Source organism: Ranitomeya imitator, chromosome 3 (assembly GCF_032444005.1).
Source record: "Ranitomeya imitator isolate aRanImi1 chromosome 3, aRanImi1.pri, whole genome shotgun sequence".
NCBI classification, from domain to species: Eukaryota; Metazoa; Chordata; class Amphibia; order Anura; family Dendrobatidae; genus Ranitomeya; species Ranitomeya imitator.
This window is the reverse complement of record NC_091284.1, coordinates 97,152,695-97,176,402: the sequence shown is the minus strand read 5'-3', so window position 1 is coordinate 97,176,402 and position 23,708 is coordinate 97,152,695. Positions and strand designations below refer to the sequence as shown.

The 23,708-nt window shown below is 42.2% G+C and overlaps 1 protein-coding gene across 8 annotated transcripts in view; it reads right to left on the bottom strand.

Moving 5' to 3' along the window:
- The window catches only part of MYO18A (myosin XVIIIA), a 420,009-nt gene that overhangs the window by 42,392 nt on the left and 353,909 nt on the right, over positions 1 to 23,708 (bottom strand). For all 8 annotated transcript variants that reach the window (XM_069761190.1, XM_069761191.1, XM_069761193.1 and 5 more), the window contains 8 exons: positions 21,634 to 21,744; positions 20,455 to 20,559; positions 20,179 to 20,325; positions 14,024 to 14,137; positions 10,068 to 10,184; positions 7,939 to 8,022; positions 2,906 to 3,043; positions 456 to 641 (listed from right to left, as the gene is read on the bottom strand). In XM_069761190.1, the coding sequence (XP_069617291.1) occupies positions 456 to 641; positions 2,906 to 3,043; positions 7,939 to 8,022; positions 10,068 to 10,184; positions 14,024 to 14,137; positions 20,179 to 20,325; positions 20,455 to 20,559; positions 21,634 to 21,744 (1,002 nt within the window). The remainder of the gene's footprint in view (positions 1 to 455; positions 642 to 2,905; positions 3,044 to 7,938; positions 8,023 to 10,067; positions 10,185 to 14,023; positions 14,138 to 20,178; positions 20,326 to 20,454; positions 20,560 to 21,633; positions 21,745 to 23,708) is intronic.

Sequence of the window (23,708 nt, the reverse complement as noted above, 5' to 3'; positions counted from 1 at the left end):
GAAGAAAAAACCCTTTTAATGCTTAGTAGTAATATCAAAACACAGTCAAAGCACAAGATTTGTGCAGTTTCTGATATTATTAAAAAATAAATGCATTATAATACTACATTATAATATAATAAATATCCTAATCTCAATCAAACATTTTACACATATAGAAAGTCAATGAATAAAACCTTTCTTTCAAGCATTCTACAAGTATCGGCATTAACGGGATCCATTGATTTACATTTAACTTGTAACCTCGGATTGATGTATGCAGGCGAGGATGTACATTATTATTACACTATGGTCATAGAAAACCTAAACTGGTTTAGCTAAGGGCCTTCCTACTTCTGATACAATGATTAGCTTGGCCAAGATAACCTTTCAGTATCTGACACAGAAAAATGGCTGAAGGTTTGAATGAACGAGTGGCATAAGAGACACTTGTACCGTACAATGGATTGATTTACCAGTTCGTGTTTTTTACGGCTGGCTTCTGCCTCTTTCTTAGCCAGTTCACCCATCTCTTCCTTCATGTCTCTAATCTGTCGCTGCATTCTTTTATTCTGTTCCTTTTCACGGTTCTCTGCTGCGGCTCGCTGATCTCGCTCTTCAGTCAGCTTCTCAATGTTCTCTTTTAGTCGGGCTACGAGGCTCTGGTGAGGACAAGTATCAGACTTTGAGCTCTTTATATGGAGAAAATTACATTGAGTTTTGTTATAAATATGCATACTTGGCCAGATATATCAAGACCGCCATCGTTCACTCTGGTCTTGAAGACGAGATATGCTGGAGTCAGCTGCTCCTGATTTAGGAAGAGGCATACCACCCCTTGTCATAAAGAGAATACAAAATCCCAGTAAGGGGAAACCATCTCAAATGGTGGTACTAGGTCAAAATGTCCAAACCACCAATAGCACTAACCATGGATAACTCCCACTATATTTGTAAACATGCAAGAAAACGTAGTGCAAATCTAGTAATAAAATTCAATCAATATATTTATTTGTAATAATTTCACAAAGATTTTAAACACACATAAAGGCAAAATTTACACCGGTGCAACACAATTGTAGCACCAATAGTGTGACAGCATGGTTCAAGTATACTCTTAAATATACATAAAGTGCCAGTGCAGAGATAAGATAAAGAAAGGGGCCCCAGAGATCATATCAGCACGTAGTAAATCCCAATGTTATCTGTCCATGGAGACAGATAACATCGCAAGAGCCCCCGGAAGAAGCCCACTCTAAACGTGCGTCGGGGCATAGTGTGTGGCACCTTTGACAGCGATGGGTAAGATTCACATGGGGTTATGACCTGGTGACATTTCGGCGAGGGACAGACTGTATCTTTACACCTCACTTGGGGATTTACTATGCCTTTGCTGATATAATCTCTGGGGCCCCTTTCTTTACCTTATCTTTGCACTGGCACTTTATGTATATTTAAGAGCATATTTAATTTCCCAGAGGAGCATTGCACGGCAAATAAGCCTCCTTACCTTGACAAGCCAGCTGGTATGTCACTCTCCATAAGGAGAAACAATACCCCTTAGACCCCAGTCCAGAGCCTCTCACCTAGCCAAATTAGTTCTCATGCTTCGCACTGACGAGGGCCAACAGCCCGAAACACCGTGTCTGCGAATTGAGATACTGATTTGGCTATTATCCTAAGTCATATTGCACGACTCGTTAAAGGGTTGATTGTGACTTGTAGGATCGCTACTTCCAACAGGTGGCGCTATAGAGTTTAAGTCCTCTTTTCCTCAGAAGAGGCAATTTGCACATGTAAATTTTAGGCAGATTTTCAAACTCCGCATTGTATAAACTTGGATACTTTCTGGATGAAGCCGGTAAGGTGATGTGTATTTGTGAAATGAGAGCATGAGGCTTAAGGATACAGCACCTTTATCAAGGTGTGCAGAATTAATAGGCAACTTGCTTTCCTCAGGCATAATGGACCCAAAAAAACAAATAAACAGATTTCACCAAGTCTGAAAAGTCAATAACGGTTACAAGTCTTACAAAGGGAGCAGCACTATTGAAATTGCTAAGATATTGGGGCGATTACAGAATCATGAAAGGTTTTGATGCAAATAGTCAAGAGGATCGCTAAAATAAATGTATTGAGAAAAAAAAACATGCACACTAAGTGCCAAAGATTTGAGAAGAATCAAACATGACGTGACGAAGCCATTATTCTCCAGTGCTGTTATTTTCCAGAGCTGCAACCTCCCTGGAGTGTCCACGAGTACAATGCGTTCAGTTTTCTGAGACATGGTGGAGGTAAGGAGGCCGAGACCCGACCACCACTGAGCAAAACACTGGTGTCAAGACTGGGCCAAGAAATATCTGATCACAGATTATTCAAAGGTTTTATGGACCGATGAGATGAGACTGACTCTTGATGGACTAGAAGTGTGAGCACATGGATGGATCAGTCATGGGCACAGACCTCCTCTTCCACTCAAGATGTCAGCAACGTGGAGCTGGGGTACTGCTATGGGCTCATATTATTCAAGATGAGTTGGTTGACCATTTTGGAGCTGAAGACTGGCTCAAAACTCCCAAACCTATTGCCAGATTAACAAACAGACTCCATGGATGGAAGACTCATGACTTGACATGTTTAGTTGCATAATTCTGCACACTAATAGTTGCACCCATACATATTCTCCTTAGTAAGACAAAACCTCACTTTTACTTTAAATATTCAGGTTTGTTAACCTTTTGGATTGAAATGACGTCACTGTAATTGATCAATAAAACAATCAAATATCCAAATTGCCTAAAAAGAGAAAAGTATGCTGATGAATGAGTAATTGATCTAAAAAAAGCAACTTGTGTGTAAAGGAGAACCTGAAAGTTCCATCTAAGTGAACTCTCATCGACATTGTAAGATCAGGAGCTACACCCACCTCCATGCGTTTCACTTGGGTCCTCTCAAATTCCAGGCGAGTTTCCAGTTCCCGGATTTTGGCTTCCTGTCTGCTCACCACAGATTTATCCACCATGGATTGCTCTAAGAATTCCAGCTGACTCTGCAAACCTTGTAACTGTACAAAAAATGAAAAGCAAGAATGTAAGAAGTGAGAGCTCTGCCGTTCGGAGACGTTTCCAAATCCCAGAAGAACATTTAAAGACATATTTGCCTTATTTAGAATTCACAGAATAAACAGAAATAAAGATATGATAACTAGTGACGACTGGTGACATAAATTGCAGCAATTTATAGGATGTTATATACATCTACTCCACACTTAGACTTGTTCTTTAAATCTGGTTGATATGTCTGACTGCTGAGACAAAATATTTCTGGGGTAATGTGGAGACTGGGAAATATTTTATGTAGAATTTTTCAGCTACAATAATGCAAAGCAAATAAATGTGATCGGATTAACAAACACGATGGCAGAAATGTAGTAGTAAAAATAAAGATTACATAAGTGTGTCAAAGAGTTTCTCAAGAAAACCCCATATTAAACTCTTGAAAATCAGAGGATCTTCAAAAGTTGAGGTTCAGAAACCCAAACCAACCAGCGAATATTGCGTCAGGAGATCCGCGGCTGGTCATACAAGATTAAATCTGACAAGGGGACGAGATTTTACAAATCTCATCCATATGCTCCAGACATTTTCTGAATGGACAAATTTGTATTCTGCAAATTTTCAAATCCACATCACGGTCATTTTATTGCAAAAATACATGAGATTTTTACAGCAAATTTCACCATTTGCAGATCTAATACGAATTTCACCCAGGTGTTGAACAATTCTGCACAAAGAATTACATGCTGCATGTCAAGCCAGGCGCCGAAAATGTATGCAAAGTGTAGATGAGGCTTTTAAAATCCCATTAACTTTGCAAACTGTGCATGTGTGGTGTGGATTTTCCGCGCAGAAAATCTACAGCATAATACAATGCCAGTTTTTATCCTCAGTGTAGCAGGGATCAAATCGATATAATTCAGATGCAGATCTTGCTTTGGATGAGCAGCAGAAAAAATTAGGTTTCGTTTGTTTCATGTAGTCCTAATGTCCCTTAAGGAAACTATTAAAGAACATGAAAAGCGGTCATCCTGGTAAAACAACTGCAAATATGGAAAATAGAGAATAGAAAGACGGCAGCAAGCCAAGAAGGAGAGAAAATAGAAAGCAAGGGAGAGGGAAGTATGAGAAAATAAAAGGACCAGAAACTACAAAAAGAGATAAAAAGCGGAAATAGGAGTATTAAAAGGATAGAGGAGAACACATGGATTAGTGTATAGGAAGTCCAAGAAAAGTTGAGATGAAAAGGACAAAAGAGGTAAAGCAAAGATCAAAGACAATCCAAAATACAGGTGTAAATGAAAAAGAGGACATATGGAAAACAGGAGATAAAAAATAGGAAAAGAGGAAGGACAACAGAAAAAGAAGAAATGATATCAGTTTGAGAAAGGAGAGGAGACCAGGAGGGAATACAAATCAAGCACAGAGGTGACACAGGAGGAAGCTTTTTGTCTTTGCACAGAAAATCCTGTTCATCAATATTATAAGTCTTCATGTATAAGGAATAGATAGGAATTATTATAATATGCGGAGATGCAATCTATCTAAGGACACTTTGGCATTGCGCTGTATTAGATATGTACCCTGAGGGTTTATACACAGCCATGCATAATAAAAGAGTATATCATTCTTTGGTATATGTTGCCTCATTATAAGAACGGTTTGCAGTGGCCAAACACAACTAAAACTATTAAGTGAAAATGTGAATGGAAAACAAATACACAAAGGGTTGACCTACAGGAGGATATTGTAGGGAAAATGTAAAAAGAGAAATCTATAACATATTGACTCCTTGTTCCTTCAAGCCTAGATTAATCCACCAGTGAAGAAGTGTCCTCCACTCCTCCCCCTCTTGCATCGGTATTGACTGGGAATTACTTAATGTGTTTTATTTACTTAGTTTCGCTAACTCAGAAGAACACGAGTCTTAATTACTAAAGATGAAGGCATGTAGTGTAAGAACTGTATGTAAGAACCACAGAGGGAAGTGGCAAGGTCATTTAGGTATATGCTCTAAAGGAAACATATCTTTAAAGGGGTATTATCAACTTCTTAAACGGATTTATTTAGTTAGAAAAAGCAAGTTATTTGCAAACTTGCTTATTTTCATGCTATTTGCTGCCATTAGTGTAAAGCTTGTTTCCATGGAGCTTGCCAATAGTTATATTCCAGGAGAGGGGTTAACTCCTAACATACCAGTCAGCTCTGTCCAGCCCATTGATTTATAAAACTGTAGTTAACTGCTCACCTCCCTCCCACCCTTCTTCTAATCTTCTGAAGAGATGCAGTTATAAATCACCAGCCCAGCAGCTTTCAGAAGATATTTGCTGATTCACAGCTCTCTGCATTTGCTGTTTAGGAGACATTCTTGTTCAAATGCCCTGTTATTCCTACACGAAAATATAGTAATAGTAGTGGAAATTTTAGACCAAATTACTGATCGCTGAATGTGTCAAACCAGAACTTGTGCTGAACTTTATAGTTCTACTAGGACTATAGCTCTGCTTCATACCAGCGCAGTTACTCAAGGAAGAGAGCCTATCCTGGTTTGAACTGCACAAGAAGCAACTTTAGAATGCCTATTTAAGGGTGAAAACACGTGATTCTTTAAAACACTGTACTTTCATCACTCAATATTTGTAGTTTTGTAGTACTGAAAAAGCCTTAAAAAAAAACCTGAATGAACAGCAGGAGATAAGTGTGTTGAACTTGTGCGAAGCAGTGACCTGCTACTCATGACATACTGTAACAAAAAGCAAGTCTGCAGGTGACGGAGCTGAACTTGTATACTCACCCAAATATCTGCAATAACCGAATATATGTCTTTGAGAGAAGCTCCAAGGAGAAGTAACCCAAACCCCTTAGGTTTTAATAATGCAACACTGAAGTGATGCAAGCGGTAATGAGCTATGCAAAACATATCTAGGCCTGTGACAACTTATCACCTGAAAGCACAAGCATTAATTTACCTTCTCGGGTGAATCGTTTTTTTTTCTCCCTCCAACAGCATAATTTTCCTCTTGGCTCAGCTTAGAGCACTGAAGATATGGATGCAATGACCACAACATTCTTTAACTTAATGATGCATGGTTTAATATATTAACATATAGATTTCTCGCAAGTAAAAAAAAATAATAAACCCCCCCCCACAAAAAACTGGATCAATGTTTTGGGCTTATTGCCAATGAGCCCTGTAAGGCTTACCCTGACAATTGAGGGATGAGTGATCATAGATTAGACGATGCCTCATTAATTTCAAATTTACAGGTCAATGATACAATTTGCATTGGAGTAATAGTATTTCATTCGGCTCCTGTGATCGCTCTCAATCATCATCTCCGTTTCTTTTAAATGTCAACTAAGCTTGTTGTATGCACAAATCTAACAATTAGCAGGTCAATTTGGCTGCAAGGTTACATATGCCACAGCCATTAATTGGCTAATGATACCTAGCACAAGTCTTACAGCCGAAATAAGCCAGAGAAATGACAGGGGAAGATGAATTAACGCAGCTGCTTGTTTTATGCTCTCAGACAAATGAAAGTTTACTTAAAGAAGGGGGAAAATTGGTAAGAGGATTTTTATTCACCTGCAACGTAAGCCATATGGTGCCAAAAGCAACCAAGATGCCCACAAATATGGACTGTGTCTTGACATGGCCATTCTCTTTCCCAGTTCTGGTCCCAGTCCAGATTGTCAGAATATTGTACCTTAGGCAGGCCAAACAAGACAATTCTTTGGGCCAATTAGATGATTCTCTAATCGGAGGATCTGCCAATTGCTCTCCACTTTGGTTAATAAAAGGGGGGTCCCAAGTGGATGGAATGGTGAAAAATTGTCCATGCCCCAATGTGGTGACTAGAGTAAAGTCCGCATGGACCTCCCCATGGCACGGCTACAGCCAATCTGCCCGCTCTCCATGCGGAAGCATAATAACTGCAGTAATATAGATGCAGTCTGACCTATGTGTATATAATCCTGCTATAACTTATGTGGCAATTAAGGCAAAAAGTAGATAAAAGTCTTTCTGAAAAGATAAAAAAGGTTCCCAGTCCCGAGGCAATTACATGTTTCAAGATTAATCAAATTATTAACCTGCTCTTCAGGCGGACGGTTATTAAGCCTGTAAAACGTGTATACTGTCATCAGAAGGAAACTTGCACAGCGTCTAGTGGCGTACATTAAATGATGCTTAATGATAATGCAAGAAGGAAGGAAGAAGAAAGCTTTACAAATTGAAAAGAAATAAAACGTAGACCGTCGATAGATTTTGCTCTTTGCTGATTAACTTTAACCACACAATTTTTCAATATAAATCAATAGATGAGCAGCAATTGGGCCAAGTGGAAAACATGATGGAAAATCTGCGTGCGCCTCAGTCTCCAGATATATACCACATTGCTTGATGATGTACTCAAATTCCTAGATATAGAGAGGTTTCCTCAATATATACGCTTGTGGGTTTCTTACACTTCCCTTATGGGAAGCTGGATGACATCGCTCCTTGCTATCTTCATGGCTCTGTAAGGGGGCTGTCCACCTACCCCAGACTCCTGTTGGTAAATCTGCTCTTAGTTTTGCCACTTTATGGACAGCGCGATAACCAGATCGCGCTGCCAATCAAAGATGATGGGTTACAACCACTTCTAGCACTATAAAGGCTGCCATGATGGATGAAGGAGGTATTCCTCTAAGGCAGTGTAATGATTGGTAGGGTTGACTTGCTAACATTGACCGGTCGCAATCAAACAACTATTCTATTTTCTTAAAAGAACTCTCTAGGCAAAACGGTTATGCCTAGTTCATGGCGTGAATGCTTGCGTCATCCTATTACAGCCCGTAAGTGAATTATTCCTATAAGTGTCTATATGCTGATCATTACACTAGCAGGGCACAAACTTACCTTCTCCTGTATCTCTTGTCTCTCCTTGTGGGCTTCCTCAAGTTGCGTCTGAAGGTCATTGATCTGAGCCAAATCTCGGGAGGACTATGGGATAGAATGACAGTGTTCGTTAGGTTGCTCATTGAGAAGGGAATGTGCACCCCTCTAGAAGACAAGGAAATATTCACTGCTTCAAGGAATTATACCAAACACACCAAGTGCCAAGGCTTTCAGACCCAGCCAACTGGTCTGATGCAAAAAAAATCAATTTGCATTATTTACATTACAAGCAGTTAATCTATTGATAAAGTTGTGCATTTAATTAAACTAGATGTTTCTAAGCAGTAGATTTTGGTGGTGGCGTCTTCTGCTCAAACAGGCAGAGCATTCAGCTCAATGTGCAATAATCCGAGCTGTAGGGCAGGCCCCGCAAAAGGCACAAATAATATCAGCTGGTGAATCCAGGCACCATGAACACGGGGATACACTGCAGAGACATCTTATTATAGTCACAAATGGTCACACATCTGCCAAAGGACAAAATGTGACCAGCTAAGGTAATGGATGCAGGACCTCAGAGCCATACAAAAAAAGCAATGTATTGTGGCTAGTACTCCTGCATTGTTAATTGAAACCCTCCAACTAGTGCCCTATTACCCCATATATCTATATTATAAACTATTGCTTCAATGCTTTCCAGAATTTATATTTTAGAAGTGCAAATGAAATTCCTCTCAAATAGCGCGTTGACCTGCCACATAGCGCCTGCATGACTTTATAAAAGGGCCACACATCTGGTACATCTAGATTATCAGCTTCTTCTCCGATACTTGGCTCCCTTGTAAACCTGTGTCTCACTTTAAAAGGAGCTTTAAGGTAAACACCATTTTATATTTTAGTACCACACTCATCCACTTAAAGGGGTCTTTCCCTTTAAATTAAGGTTCCATAATTGCTGTTTGTTATAAAACAAAACAAACCGTGGTATTCTCTCCTTCCCCGACTCCGCCGATGAGTCTCTGCCGCTGATCCCAGTTGTCTGGCATTGACTGCGGAGATGACGTCATATCAACAGCGTGGCAGCCAATCAGTGGCTTTGAAGGGGGTACAAATCTACAGTGGCAGAGCCGCTGGGCTCACGGTCTGCCGTGCAATCAAGTGGATGTCAGTGCCGCAGCCAATGCCAGACACTGAGAGCAGCGACGGCAACTTGCCAGAGGACCTGAGGAAGGTCAGTATAGTGTGCATATTTTTATTTTCATAATAAACTGTTGCCAGGGTAGAAAAGTAATTCGAAGGGAACAACCGTTTTTCCAAAAATGCATGGGATTAGGAAAACATTCATGATAATTTTCCCAAGAATTGATGTCTTAACAACAAGCAACTTAATACCAAGATCAGAATGCTCAGAGAAATTACAAAAAAAAAAATCAAGAACTTCAGCTCAGACTCTAAAGGCTTTGGATGGCACTTTAAAATGTTCAGGTCTATAACAACACAATTAACAAAAGACTGAACAAGTATGGTTTGCTTGGAAGATTCTTCTTTAAAAAAACCCCCACAAGGCAATGCAGCTAGTTTGCAAAGTTGAACATAAACCAAACATATGACTGAAACAATGACCTTTGCACAGACGAGACCAAAGAAGTGATGTTTGGCCGTAGTGCCCAGCAAAAAAATAAACAGAATATTAGCACCAGCACCTCATGCCATCTATAAAACACAGTGGTGAAGGGGTGATAACTTGGGCTGATTTTGCAGCCATATGACCTGGGCAATCCAAAACTGAAAAGCTTTTTCTAAAACTGGACAGAACAATGGTCCCGAAAACAGCAGCCAGCCAATCGCCATCAAAACAACTGAAATGGAAAAAAATCAAAGTGTTACAATGGGGACAGTCCAAGTCCAAAACGAAACCTGATGGAAATGTTGGGACCCAAGAGAACCGTGCAGAAACAAATGCTCACAAACCTCAAGGAACCTAAGCAAAGTTAAGAAGAAGAAAATTGGCTAAAATTCCTCCAAACAACATGAGAGACTAACAAAGCCACACAGAAAACAATCATATGAAGTTATTGCTGCTAAAGCTACTGATTCAAAGGGTGTACTTATTTTTATAAATAGAACACAGATTTCTGCTGAGGAGTCACCTGGGCCACAGCTGCCTTATGTTTCTTCATCAGCTCATTCATATCCTCCTGGTCCTCCTCCATTCTGCTCTGTAGGTCATTCTTCTCCCTCTGCAGGCGGCTGACCTGCTCCTCCAGCTGTCAATTAAATCAGAATGGGTTATCAATGAGCAGGGAACACAAACATTAAACTATTACATTTGTCATTTGCTTGCTATTGTTTCCATTAATCTAATCTCCCTTATCCGGTACTGGAAGAAACGCTGTTTATAATAAGGAGACAATAATGCGAAATGCATGACGTTTTAATAGGAAAATTATATATCATTATACTAGTGGTGATCCACTATCATGCCCTCATCATAATGAACAAACAATAGAGTTCTGAAACCAACGCCAAAGAATGTAATGTTATTGAAGACATTTTGTATAGTAGGCAGCACACCATTGTGCACAGACAATAGATGACACACTTCATGCACATACAGGGCCTCGGTGTACAGTCTACCCATGTTTCAACTATACCCCTGAGTTGCGGTCTTGTCGCAGCTCCCCTGCAGTGCCAGTCCTGCCAGTAATGTTAACAAGAGGTAATCGGAGGAAATGATACTGACACATATTGGAAGCAAATACCAACAAAGCTCCTGAATTTGCAAGAAAGCATTGTGTGAAACATAGAAGAGGCATGGTGTCTGCAACGGACAAACTCGGAGTTCGTTTGTAAAAGTTTTAAAGCGGCACTGTGTAAAGTAGATGTCAAATAAAGGATTAATAAGAGCCAATAGATATTACCAATGCCATCGAAATGCTAATAAGGAAAGAGTACAATACAAAGAAACATGGTAGATTAAAGGGTTTGCACGGGACTATTTTTATTTCACATTTTTTAGGTCTATAGTAAAAATTAACAGGTAGGTAGTTGCTAGCTAGCTGTCTGTGCTACACGATGCTGGCCCAGAGGGGTCACTGACTGCTCCTGCCAGCGATTCAGCTGCTTCACATCAGCAGAGCAGCTCTTCTTCTTCCGGGCTACTCTGTTGATTGCTGATGTCGCGCTGATTGACAACCAGCTCCTTGAAGTTATGCAGCAGGGAGCCGGCTGTCAATCAGCATGATATCGGTATTCCCATTCTGTCAACAAAGCATCGTCCTGTCCACCGATGTGATGTCAGCGGAAGCAGCTGAATCGTCAGCAGGAGCGGTCGGTGACCAGTGTACCAGTGGAAATCGGTCTCGGGCACATCAGGCAGGCAAGTAGCGACTACCAGCCTGTTAGTCCCTAGGCCAGTAGTAACATAATAAAAAAATAGTCATAGATAATCCCTTTAACTATAAATGTCTTTGTAATGAAGATGCAATTTGAAAGCAAGGAAATACCACAAAGGAAGGCCATATAGCTGCTACAACTACCCAAAACCATGGGAGGCCTAGCTGGGACGGTCCATATTCTATGAGATACATTAACTGCACAGGAATCTCTACAATTACACCTATTACCAGTAAGAAGGAAAGGGCCGGAGACCTGCATCTATATATGAAAGCTCACTGAAGCCTTCAAAGGGGTTCTCTGGTGAAGACAAAATTATCACTCATTCTACAGGAAAGGGGATATCCTATTGTTGGTGGTGGTCTGACTTCTGGGATCCGCATTGATTGGCGGACCAGGGACTTGAACGCTCGTTAGAGTGTAGATGCAGTGCGCTTGCTTGACCGCCCCTCCATTCATTCTCTGCGGGGCTGCCGGAAAAAAACGTAAAATTCCAATGCAAATAAAAATTCCCTGGTCTGCCAATCAACAAAGACCCCAGCATTCGGACCCCCACCGATCTGTAAATTATCAATTATTCGAATGATCACTGGACAATCCACCTGTTAGACATCTCGAAAGAAAGATGGGGCATGTGAAGATATCATAAACCATGATCTGCTGGAGGGTACATGAGCACTGACATGGCGGTATTCATAATTCAGGCTATCACTTTGGAAAGCCATTTTTCTAGAATCCTACATTTCAGATAATGTCAGCGCTATGCGGCAGAGCAGCTGAAGGCAGAAAGCGCCGGTGCTGGATTTGGGAGGGGTAGTGCCGTTAATAAAGAGAATAATGCCGGCTTCAGAAAGTTAATGAATCTATTAGCACATCATTCCACAAGTAAAACGACTTCTCTGGCTCCGGCTTTGCTGTCATCTATCTTATTATTACTGGGGGGGAAACTGGACACAGCTTAGGAGAGAAATGTATTAAACTTCGTCTAAATGAAAATGTCATTCCAAGGCTGCCTGCCCCCGCATCATTTCCACATGATGAGAACGGCAAACCCAGCAAATGTATCCAGCAGCAGAGAGGTTAACCGAGGACAAAACTTTATTCAGGCCTCAATGCAGCTGTGACGGTCACAATGCAGATTGTGTTATTATATTAGGCTACAAAACCGGGATCATGAGAACCAATTACATTACTAGCAGGTTTCTATATAGAGACATCTGAAGGTCTTTGGCAAATACTCAGTAGGGCAATGTTACACGGAATCAGGACAAATCTAACCTCCAATACAAGAATCCACTCTTATAACCGAGGACAAAATACTAACTTAGGCTACGTTCACATTTGCGTTGTGCGGTGCTGCGTCGGCGACGCAACGCACAACGCAAACCAAAACGCATGCAAAACGCATTGTTTTGTGACGCATGCGTCCTTTTTTGGCATGATTTTGGACGCAAAAAAAATGCAACTTGCTGCGTCCTCTGTGCCCTGACGTGTGCCAAAAAAGACGCATGCGTCACAAAACGCAATGCAACGCATGTCCATGCGCCCCCATGTTAAATATAGGGACGCATGACGCATGCGTCGCCGCGGCTGCGCCCGACGCAGCCCCGCAAAACGCTAATGTGAACGTAACTTAACAAACCAGATTTTCAATGCCCTTGGATATGACAAACAATATTGTCAAAGCCCAGAGTTGTAAACTGCTCCTGTGAAGGGAAAAGTTTGCTCCTCATACTAAAAAATAAAGTAGATGGTTTAGTTTCTAAAGATAGGTCTCTTAAAAGGGAATCTGTCAGCAGGTTTGAACTTTGGAATTTCAGAGTAGCATGATGTGGGGTCAGAGACCCAGATTCCAGTGATGTTTGACTTTCTTTGTGTTGCCGTTTCAAAAAAAATCTGTGTCATCAGCAGGAGATTATCACTACAGGACTAGGTGTCTCGCGCCTCCAAGTCAACTGCTCTGTGTATTTATTTTATTTAAACTTCAGAATTTTTCTTTCATAACTTGAATATGAAAAAAAAAAGTCTGTGCAATTTTGGCATCTGCATAACCATTCTAATCAGGTTTCAGAATCATTTTTATGGCAAAATGAATACCATAAAAACAAAACCACCCCCTCCCCCCCCCAAAAAAAAATGGAAGAATTGCATTTTTTTTCTTAATTTTACCACACGTGGAATTTTGGGCTTTTGGAAGAAGGTGGGAGAGAAACGTAAAAATGAAGATTGGCTGTATCCTTAAGGGGCCAAAGATAAGTTAGCAAGGTAGCTGGTTTTCACAAGCCCTTTGCAATTTTGCCCATTTGCGATGATACAATCTCTTTCTAAAATGTAAGCCAGCACTTCAGTTAGTGGCTCAGTCACGGGAAAGGGCACAAGGATGTGTGAATTAATGAGAAAGTTAGACGAGTACACAAAATAAGTAACATTTTAGAACAATGGATAGTAGTCAGAACCGTAGCACTGGGGGTCAGAGGATCACATTAGAGCAAGTTTGTGTGTTTAGACTTGCTCGGGGTTCTCTGGCGGCCTCCCATGCTCTACGGTGAAATTAATTGGCTTCCAATGAATCTGGCCCCAGAGTATGTGTGCATGCTTGAGATAGGGAAATTACAGGGAGACAGGGATCAATAGGAGTGCATTCTCTGTACGTCGCCGCAGGATATGTTGGCTCTAGGTAAAGAACATTCTAGAAAGAAATAAACCTCACCGCTGTCTTCACTTTGGAAATATCATCGATTTGAAGATGGAGATCCTCCATTTCAACCTCCATGGACTTTCGAGACTTCACTGCAGCTGCGCAAGTAAATTCAGATTCTTCCAGCTGTGATTAAAACACAGAATTCAATAAGACTGTTCGACAAAGACTTGGGCTATCAATATTTCGTGGGGATTTGATTTACGGCCTGAGCTACATAGATAGTAAGAGAAGAAGACAAAGAGCTACAGCGTTGGTGTAAAACATACGTAAGGAAAGGCGATTATACATTCACATCAGCCGGTGCCAGCCGGGAGGAGATGCACAAAAGCATTTTAATGGGGCAGTTTACTCCAATTCTATGGAACTCCTGGAAAACATATTTTGCGGTTGCATGTATACAGGCTGTCAGACTTGTATGATAGCAGATACTTGGAGGCAGATTTACAGCACAGAGTGTCAGAGACGTAAAATATTTCCCCAGAAGTAAATAACATTGCAGAAAACAGTGAAGTTATGGTCTGGCAAAGCTAGGAGGGAGAACAAATACCGGGACCAGCAACACGGAGCAGGAACCCAGGCACCAATCTGCTTTACATTATGAAGCGGCCTCTTGGGGATTTCTCACAGCTTTCGGATAATTGTTTTACCCCTTCAGAGTACACTTCAGCACAGCCGAAAGCTCGGAGGCTGTAACACTTTTTATCAAGGCGCTGTCACAGGAGCCATGCTAGATTTTTCTATTAAGAACTCAATTCTTTTTCCTTATTATTATTTTTCAGAAACGTTGTCAAAAGTTGTGGAACACATTCTTCTATGAGAATTATAGAGTTATTATTAAAAAAAAAAGGCATAAAGTCTGTAAAAGTTAAAAAAAAGCCTCCTATGAAATTTTTTTTCTTTCTCGAAATCGTTTTTTATGTTGTAGGGATTGACGCTCTCCGGTAAGCATTAGAGGTTACACCGGCCCGAGATTCTTGTGTCCAAACAATGCGAAATCTATAAACTTCCAAAGTTCTTTAAATGAAACACAGCCTTTTGCCAGTACACATGGAACAACAAAAATCACAGTCCTTTTTCAATGAAGGCAAAGCAATAAAAGGAGGACTGCAATTCAAGTCCTTCTTTAGGTTCTGTACTCTCATTCACTAGTTACTCAGAAATGGCTGAGCTACTCCCAGTTCCAACACACAGACTGCTCAGCTTCCCTAGCTGACCGACCACAAAATGAACACAGGGCTTGGCTATAATCATAGCTGGTTTATATACATCATCTGGACCTCTAATGGTAGCATTTAACCCTATTCTACCTGAATTTCCTACACAGTGCATGTACTGTAGTGTCATTGCATTAATACACTCACCTATCACTGTCTTATTCAGTACCCTGCACAGCTCCGCTCCTCTTCTCAGTGAGGTCACTACTTTTCAGACTCTCCGGGTCACTATGAGTGAATCGGAAATCTCTTTTACATTGTAAGCCTACGATGTCTCATTCTAACACTCCAAACACTTACATTGTCAAAGCCATTTTGCCTCAAACAGAGCACAGTGTGACCTGGAAAGTCTAAAAAGTTGTGGTGTCTGTGAGAAGAGGAGCAGAATGGCACTCGATCACAGAGAAATGGTGGTAGATGAGCATATTAACACACTACAGTACATGCACACATACACATGTTTAGGGAGGTCTTATTCTAACTCCTTTGACTTGCCCCCTTCTATAAGGCTTTCATAAGTTACTGTAAGTTCGTACGTTTCTTAGATTCCTCATGAACAGATAAACTAAGTGACAACCAATACAAGATGTCATTAAAGAGGTTGTCCACTACTTTTTCATGGGTCATCTATCCGTATGTTAGGTCATTAATCTCTGATCGGTGGTGGTGCCGGGTGATGGACCCCAGCCAATCAACTGTTGTCGGGGTCAGCCGCTGGAAATATTCACTTGTGGAGCTGGCAGTCTGGATGATAGTGGCCGTCGCAGGATACTACATCATCCGCCTCCTATGGATTTGAACAAACCTCAGCCACTACCAGAAGATTGCCAGCTAAGCAAGTATTTCCAGTTGGTGGCCACCAACACCGATAACAGCTGATTGGCGGGGGTGTTGGACCCCAGCTGATCAGACATTGATGACCTATCTTAAGGATAGGTCTTCAATGATAAAGTAGTGGACGTCATCTTTAATGATCCTCCTCCCTCCCACTCATCTCAGCTGAAGACTTTGCCTCAATTTTCAAGCAGAAGATTGAGAACATCAAAGACAGTTTTAGTCGACAACCCCCAGAGCCCTACCTCCCAACTACCCAGCCCTCCACCTCGAAAACCAACTTCTCCACCATTACAGAAGATCGACTCTCCACTCTACTCTCAAGATCGCATCTCACCACCTGTGCACTTGACCCGATCCCTTCCCACTTCATCCCAAACCTCGCCACAGTCTTCATCCCAACTCTAACCCATCTCTTCAACCTATCACTAACAACTGGTGTTTTCCCCTCAAGCTTTAAACATGCCTCACACCTATCCTCAAAAAGCCTTCTCTTGACCCATCCTCTGTATCTAGCTATCGCCCTATATCACTTCTCCCCTATGCCTCAAAACTACTGGAACAACACGTCCATCTTGAACTGTCCTCCCATCTATCTTCCTGCTCCCTTTCCGACCGCTTACAATCAGGCTTCCGGTCACACCACTCCACTGAAACTGCCCTAACTAAGGTCACCAATGACCTATTAACCGCCAAAGCGACAGTACTCTGTCCTCGTTCTCCTGGACCTGTCCTCTGCCTTTGACACAGTGGACCATTCCCTATTAACACAGACCCTCTCATCCCTTGGCATCACAGACTTGGCCCTATCCTGGATCTTGTCATACCTAACTGACCGAACATTCAGCGTCTCCCATTCACACACCACCTCCTCACCTCGCCCCCTATCTGTCGGAGTCCCGCAAGGTTCAGTTCTAGGGCCCCTGCTCTTCTCCATTTACACTTTTGGCCTGGGACAGCTCATAGAATCTCACGGTTTTCAGTATCATCTCTATGCTGATGACACACAGATCTACATCTCTGGACCAGATATCACCACCCTACTAACCAGAATCCCTCAATGTCTATCCGCTATTTCATCCTTCTTCTCCGCTAGATTTCTAAAACTTAACATGGACAAAACAGAATTCATTGTCTTTCCCCCATCTCACGCGACCCCCACAACGAACCTATCCATTACAGTAAATGGCTGCCCACTCTCCCCAGTCCCACAAGCTCGCTGTCTCGGGGTAATCCTTGACACTGATCTCTCCTTCAAACCGCATATCCAAGCCCTTTCCACTTCCTGGCGCCTTCAACTCAAAAATATTTCAAGGATCCGCAAATTCCTAAACCAAGAATCTGCAGAAACCCTAGTCCATGCCCTCATCTCCCGCCTCGACTACTGTAACCTCCTGCTCTGTGGCCTCCCCTCTAACACTCTCGCACCCCTCCAATCTATTCTAAACTCTGCTGCCCGACTAATCCACATGTCCCCCCCGCTATTCCCCGGCCTCTCCCCTCTGTCAATCCCTTCACTGGCTCCACATTACCCTGAGACTCCAGTACAAAACCCTAACCATGACGTACAAAGCCATCCACAACCTGTCTCCTCCATACATCTGTGACCTCGTCTCCCAGTACTTTCCTGCACGCAACCTCCGATCCTCACAAGATCTCCTTCTCTACTCCCCTCTTATCTCCTCCTCCCACAATCGCATACAAGATTTCTCTCGTGTATCACCCCTACTCTGGAACCCTCTACCACAACATATCAGACTCTCACCTACCATCAAAACCTTCAAAAAGAACCTGAAGACCTACCTCTTCAGACAAGCCTACAACCTGCAGTAACCACCGATCGACCAAACCGCTGCATGACCAGCTCTACCCTCACCTACTGTATCCTCACCCATCCCTTGTAGATTGTGAGCCCTCGCGGGCAGGGTCCTCTCTCCTCCAGTACCAGTTGTGACTTGTATTGTTCAAGATTATTGTACCTGTTTTCATTATGTATACCCCTCCTCACATGTAAAGCGCCATGAAATAAATGGTGCTATAATAATAATAATCCCACTGCTTTCAAAGAATCCGGAAAGTTAATTAATTACACAATAATGTAAGAATATAATGTGGCATAACTTGTTGTATTAGCTGGTGCTCAAGGAGGTGCCAAGTCAAGAAAGTGCCAAGTCTTCATTCAACTTAATTACACAATAAGACCAAGTTCACACAAACGTTGGCATTTCCAGATTAGTCATATCTGGGTCCGTGTGCTGCGCTGTGCTCTCATCCACACGGCGGACGGACACCATAATCTGTACTATTGCTCACGTGCACTGACCATTTGGATACTTGGCCAGCATGCTGTGATAATATGCAGGCTTCTGCACACACGGACAACACACTGCTAACAAACATGTTTGTGTGACCCAAGCCAAGTACATTCTCCTTTCCATATTGCTTCCTAGCCTGGGGGATATGTTATTCAGGAGTCAGGGAACGTTCAGTGAAAATCAAAATGACAACTGAAAAATACATTTACTATAACTGGAGGTGGATGGGGGATAGAGGGGCTTCCCATTCTTAAATGTAGCTGGCGATAAGCAGTGGGCAGCATGGTGGACAGGTTAATTTGAAACGTATTAAAGGGAACCTGTCACCTGAATTTGGCGGGACTGGTTTTGGGTCATATGGGCGGAGTTTTCGGGTGTTTGATTCACCCTTTCCTTACCCGCTGGCTGCATGCTGGCTGCAATATTGGATTGAAGTTCATTCTCTGTCCTCCATAGTACATGCCTGCACAAGGCAAGATTGCTTTGCGCAGGCGTGTACTATGGAGGACAGAGAATGAACTTCAATCCAATATTGCAGCCAGTATGCAGCCAGCGGGTAAGGAAAGGGTGAATCAAACACCCGAAAACTCCGCCCATATGACCCAAAACCAGTCCCGCCAAATTCAGGTGACAGAGTCCCTTTAAATTGACCTTTGTGTGGGTGGTATAAGAGGAAAAAGAGAAGTAACATTTGTAAGCTCCGTTAGTGACGAGGACTGATGTGAACGATGACCATCTGCGGGATATGTTGGCAGTAGACAAGCACCAAGGAAATAACACAACACATTTTCAATAATACAATAAAAGACATCTCAAAACGATTCTACTGGGGCCTAAATATGATGCCTTGTCATACAAAGGCAACCATTTTGAAAATTATAGAAAATTTATTCCAGCTCACCCAGTTGCCCTATGATCATCCACCTGGGGCTCAGACACCGGCCCCGCTCTGGCCTCACATCAAGAAAAATAGAAAAAATTGGAGTTCGGCTCAACAGGACTGGATTTTCCTTTTCTTTTTCTTTTTCAAAAGAAATTATAGTGCATACAAAAGAAAAATGTACATGGTCGACGTGTTTCGAATGCACTAGGCTGTCTTACTCATGCCTAGTGCGGTCGAAACGCGTCGACTGGGTCATGTCCACCATGTACATCTTTTTTTTGTATTTTGTATGCACTATAATTTCTTTTGAAAAATAAAAAGGAAAATACTGCCCTGTTGAGCCGGACTCCAATTTTCTCTATTTTGAAAATGATCGTGTAATGTGCCTTCTGACCTCAAAATAACATTAAAATAAGCACAAAAGGAGTCCAATAAGTTGCTAAAGACCTGTACATCATATGATGACTTCTAAAAGACTATCACCCTAGCTGTGCCTCAGATTGAGAAGTGCTGGTTTAAAGGGCACGGTGGGCAGCACGGTGGCTCAGTGGTTAGCACTGCAGCACTGGGATCCTGGGTTCAGATCCCAACAAGGAGAACATCTGCAAGCAGTTCAGTGTTAGCGTGGGTTTTCTTTAGGGTCTCTGGTTTCCTCTAATACTTTATAGTATTAATCTAATAGGGAATCTAATAGGGAATCTAGACTGTGAGCCCCAATGCCGATAATGTCTGTAAAGCGCTGTGAAATATGATGGCACTATAAAAGACAGTAAAATTTTAAAAAAAATAAAGGGTTAATCATTCAGTACATTACAAAAAAAAAATCAATACATAAAAAAGCCTGTAAGAAATAACAATCCAACTGATGGGCCCTGAACTAGAGCTAAAATATAACCCTAACAATAGAGCGCCAAGTACCTGGCTCCTCAGCTGCGCAATCTCTCGTTTGCTTGGAGCGTTGTTCTTCAGGTGGTCCAGCATGATCTGTGCATCGGCAAGAAGAGCTTTTGTTCTCTTCAGGTCCTTTCGTAGACGTTTCTCGGTTTCAAAGTCGCGCTGACCGACCTAGAGCCAACGTAGCAGTGTGAATCATGGTCCTGAAGGCAGGTGCTGGCTTACTACAAAGTGCTTCCAGCTCCAGGCGGGCAGCATGCACGGCTGCTCGCATTGACCTTTTTTTATTTTTACACATACCTGTTCGCTAACAGAATTTAATCTGCTTTCCAGGTCTCTCTTCTCTCTCAGGACCTTCTGTTTATCCTCGTACTCCTCTTCTAATTGAACTTCCATCTGCTTCAGCTATTCAGACGGAAAGAGGACGGGCGTTAAAAGAACAGTCTTCAATTACACGACATTGAAAATGGCAACACATTGAGAAGATTGCGGCAATGAGAAAAAAACGAGTAAGACTCTGACAGGGCTGAGCTGCAGTACCAGACATGGCCTACCGTCACGGGTGGCGATATAGTTTATAGGAGAAATATCACTGTGATAATATCCAACTTTTGTCTGCAGATTGATTCAATAGCAAAATACTAATCTGAAAGCTATCTGGACAGCGCTTTCTTAAAACAAAGCCACAAAGCAGCCTTTAAAAGGAATAATGCATTGGAGGCGAGTAACGCCAAAGAAGTCACAACCCCACATTTGGGAATGATAGGCAGGTATATCATGCACGCATCCTTTACACGGACACGCTCACAATTCCTGGCGATCGTGCACATCTCTTGGTAGGTATGTGGGCAGTAACAATCAGCTCACCTCCGATCTAGAGAACCTCTTTAAATGTCAAAGTACAATGTTGCATCGACCAAAGTAGGAGCTTCTCTTCTAAACAGTTGTCCGCTGTTACAAATGCATCTTGAAGGGTTAAACTATTAAGAAAGTGGGTAGGTTTTGATCGTCTCTTTTAAAACTAAGCATTTCCAGAAATTATTTCGGCCTTGGAGCGGTGGCCGAAAACGCGTAGTTTCTATCATCTCTCTACATATGGGCCAGCCAGGATCTCAGGAGCTTGGGCGTTACATCCTAATCCTGGCCACATCTCTATAACCCACCAATTGCTATAGAATGGTTCCTGGATATATGTAGAAGCTAGGAGAAGGTCTACAGTGCAGTGGACCTCTACCCCACTAGTGGCAGGAACGAGGCCAGAACTGTGACTGAAGCAGGAGAGCATGCCCACCCACCAAACAGGAAGTCCGGTGGGTGAGGGACCGGCGCACGCCAGAAGATAGATTATGGGAATAGTCCTATAAGAGAATGATCCCCTCAGAGGTTCTTGTGCCCTGATGGAATGACAGAAGCTCTGTCGTATTCCTACTTAGAACCATTTGGTCCAATCTACGCTCCCAACCAGCCCGACGGCGTCACCTTTTTCTGACATGACTGGCGAATCTCCTCCACTTCTTCATCTTTATTCTCAAGTTCTTTGGAGTGTGACTGCCGGAGCCTTTCCATCTCCATCTCCAGGCGTAATTTTGACTATAAGGGGGGAAAAAAACAAAACAATTTTACCTTAATCTTAAAGTACCTATTAACTCTATTGTGCTGCTTACATCTGAGCTATGTGATAACTATATTCTGCAATTACTCCAGCACAACGAGCCATTTCAAACACTTGTAAATGGTCGTACTGTAATGTGTGAACGCTGTGGAAAATGTAGCTTTGGCAGAGCCTGCAATAGTCTGTCTTCATCCCTTTAAAGAGAATGTCAAAGGGAATTGAGGGAGCTGCAATAGTGGACTCAGGAGGTAGCTAGCAATGCCCCGGTTTTCGGGTTAAAATAATTAAATCAATATTTTCTAAGCTCAGCATGCCAATAGAAGACCTTAGGCCACCTCAACACTACCTGCAAGTGCAATACACTAAGGCCTGTTTGACCCTTAATAATTAGCTACATTTTTCCAATTTTACCTTTATGCATTTCAGTAGCCATAGCTTTTTTCCACTGCTGTGGCTGGAGAATACAAACAAAATTATTCAGTGTGCCCAAACAGAAGGCTTATTATTAGTGATGAGTGGACAAGGTGTTATCTGAGCATGCTCTGGTGTTATCACAGTGTCTTTGGCATGCTCTAGTATGTCCGAATAAAAGCTCATCAGCAATCTCTTTAGCAATTATTCAGTACTTTAACATAGATGAACTATCCTTAGGAACTGATTGAAGGGACCGTGGAGCAGGAGAAATGGCGCAGCTCAGTACATTGCACAGCAGCCTTGAATGGCGCTGCACAGCTCTTCCATATAGCAGGAGAGGTGCAGAACCAATCATGGACACTACGCAATGTATGGAGCCAATCATGGACACCACACAATGTATGGAGCCAATCATGGACACTACACAATGTGTGGAGCCAATGATTAGCATAACTGGATAACATTTTCTTGGATTGAGCGAAACCGGTCATCAGCACCTGCACTAGTACTGATGGAACAGATCATTCAGAGAATAAGCAAGACATCAGGCAACGGATATTCTGGAGGTACCGTAAAAGGAGTGTTTGCAGTTGAAGGAGACTAATCTCAGACTCCATAGACAAATTGATAGTTTAACTTTAGAAGTACTGATCACTAAGAGTTAAATCCCCAATTTTATGGTGCATTCCTTTCCCTTATTCTGTGTCCCTCGATTCCGTCTCACAGTGTAGGATCACGTATAACTAATGCCACCATACAAGAAAGCGACAAACAAGAGCCCGGCCTCTGAGTGCCGTTATGTGGGATGATCGCTGTCAGTGCACAAACTTTAGGCAGTAGTGCACACCGGAGAAATTTCTGAAGTCTTTACTCTGCAAGCATGAAAAGATCCATCAACATAGAGAGGAATAGATGTGCAAACCGCACCCGAGAGGGCATTTACGTAGAGTGACTGCCCCACCGAGGTGCAGGGAAAATGCCTGCTCACAGCACTCCGGCTACAGTCTCTGCAAAAAAAGATAATCTAAGCAGTGAAGAGAGAGCTCCAAGTGCTGGATATATAGGAACAGAGGCCAGACAAGTCTCCTGGTGACCATTCATCTCTCTGGCCCAGTCGCTGACGCTGCAATCGCTCCCTGATGTCAGGACAGCTAATGGCACTTCTTTAACTTTTACAGCTACCAACAGGAAGATATATAGGTAATGGCCAGGAGCAGGCCAGGAAGGAGGCAGAGCAGCGGATGAACAAGGACATGAAATCTTACCGATTGTAGATATTTTTATTACTATTTTTCTAACAGTGACTGAACGGCCGGGAATCTGAGCTCCTTCCTTTACTGCCTCGCTCTAGAAACCCCAAGAGCAATGGACATATATCCAATTAACCACAAAATCAAACAATAAAATTGTATCCAGCACAAAAATTTAACGGGAAACAAAAACCAAAAGGTACATAAAAATGTATCAGTGGTATTTCAGGGGTGATGTATAGATCATTGTTTAACAATTAAAACGATACCTATATCAT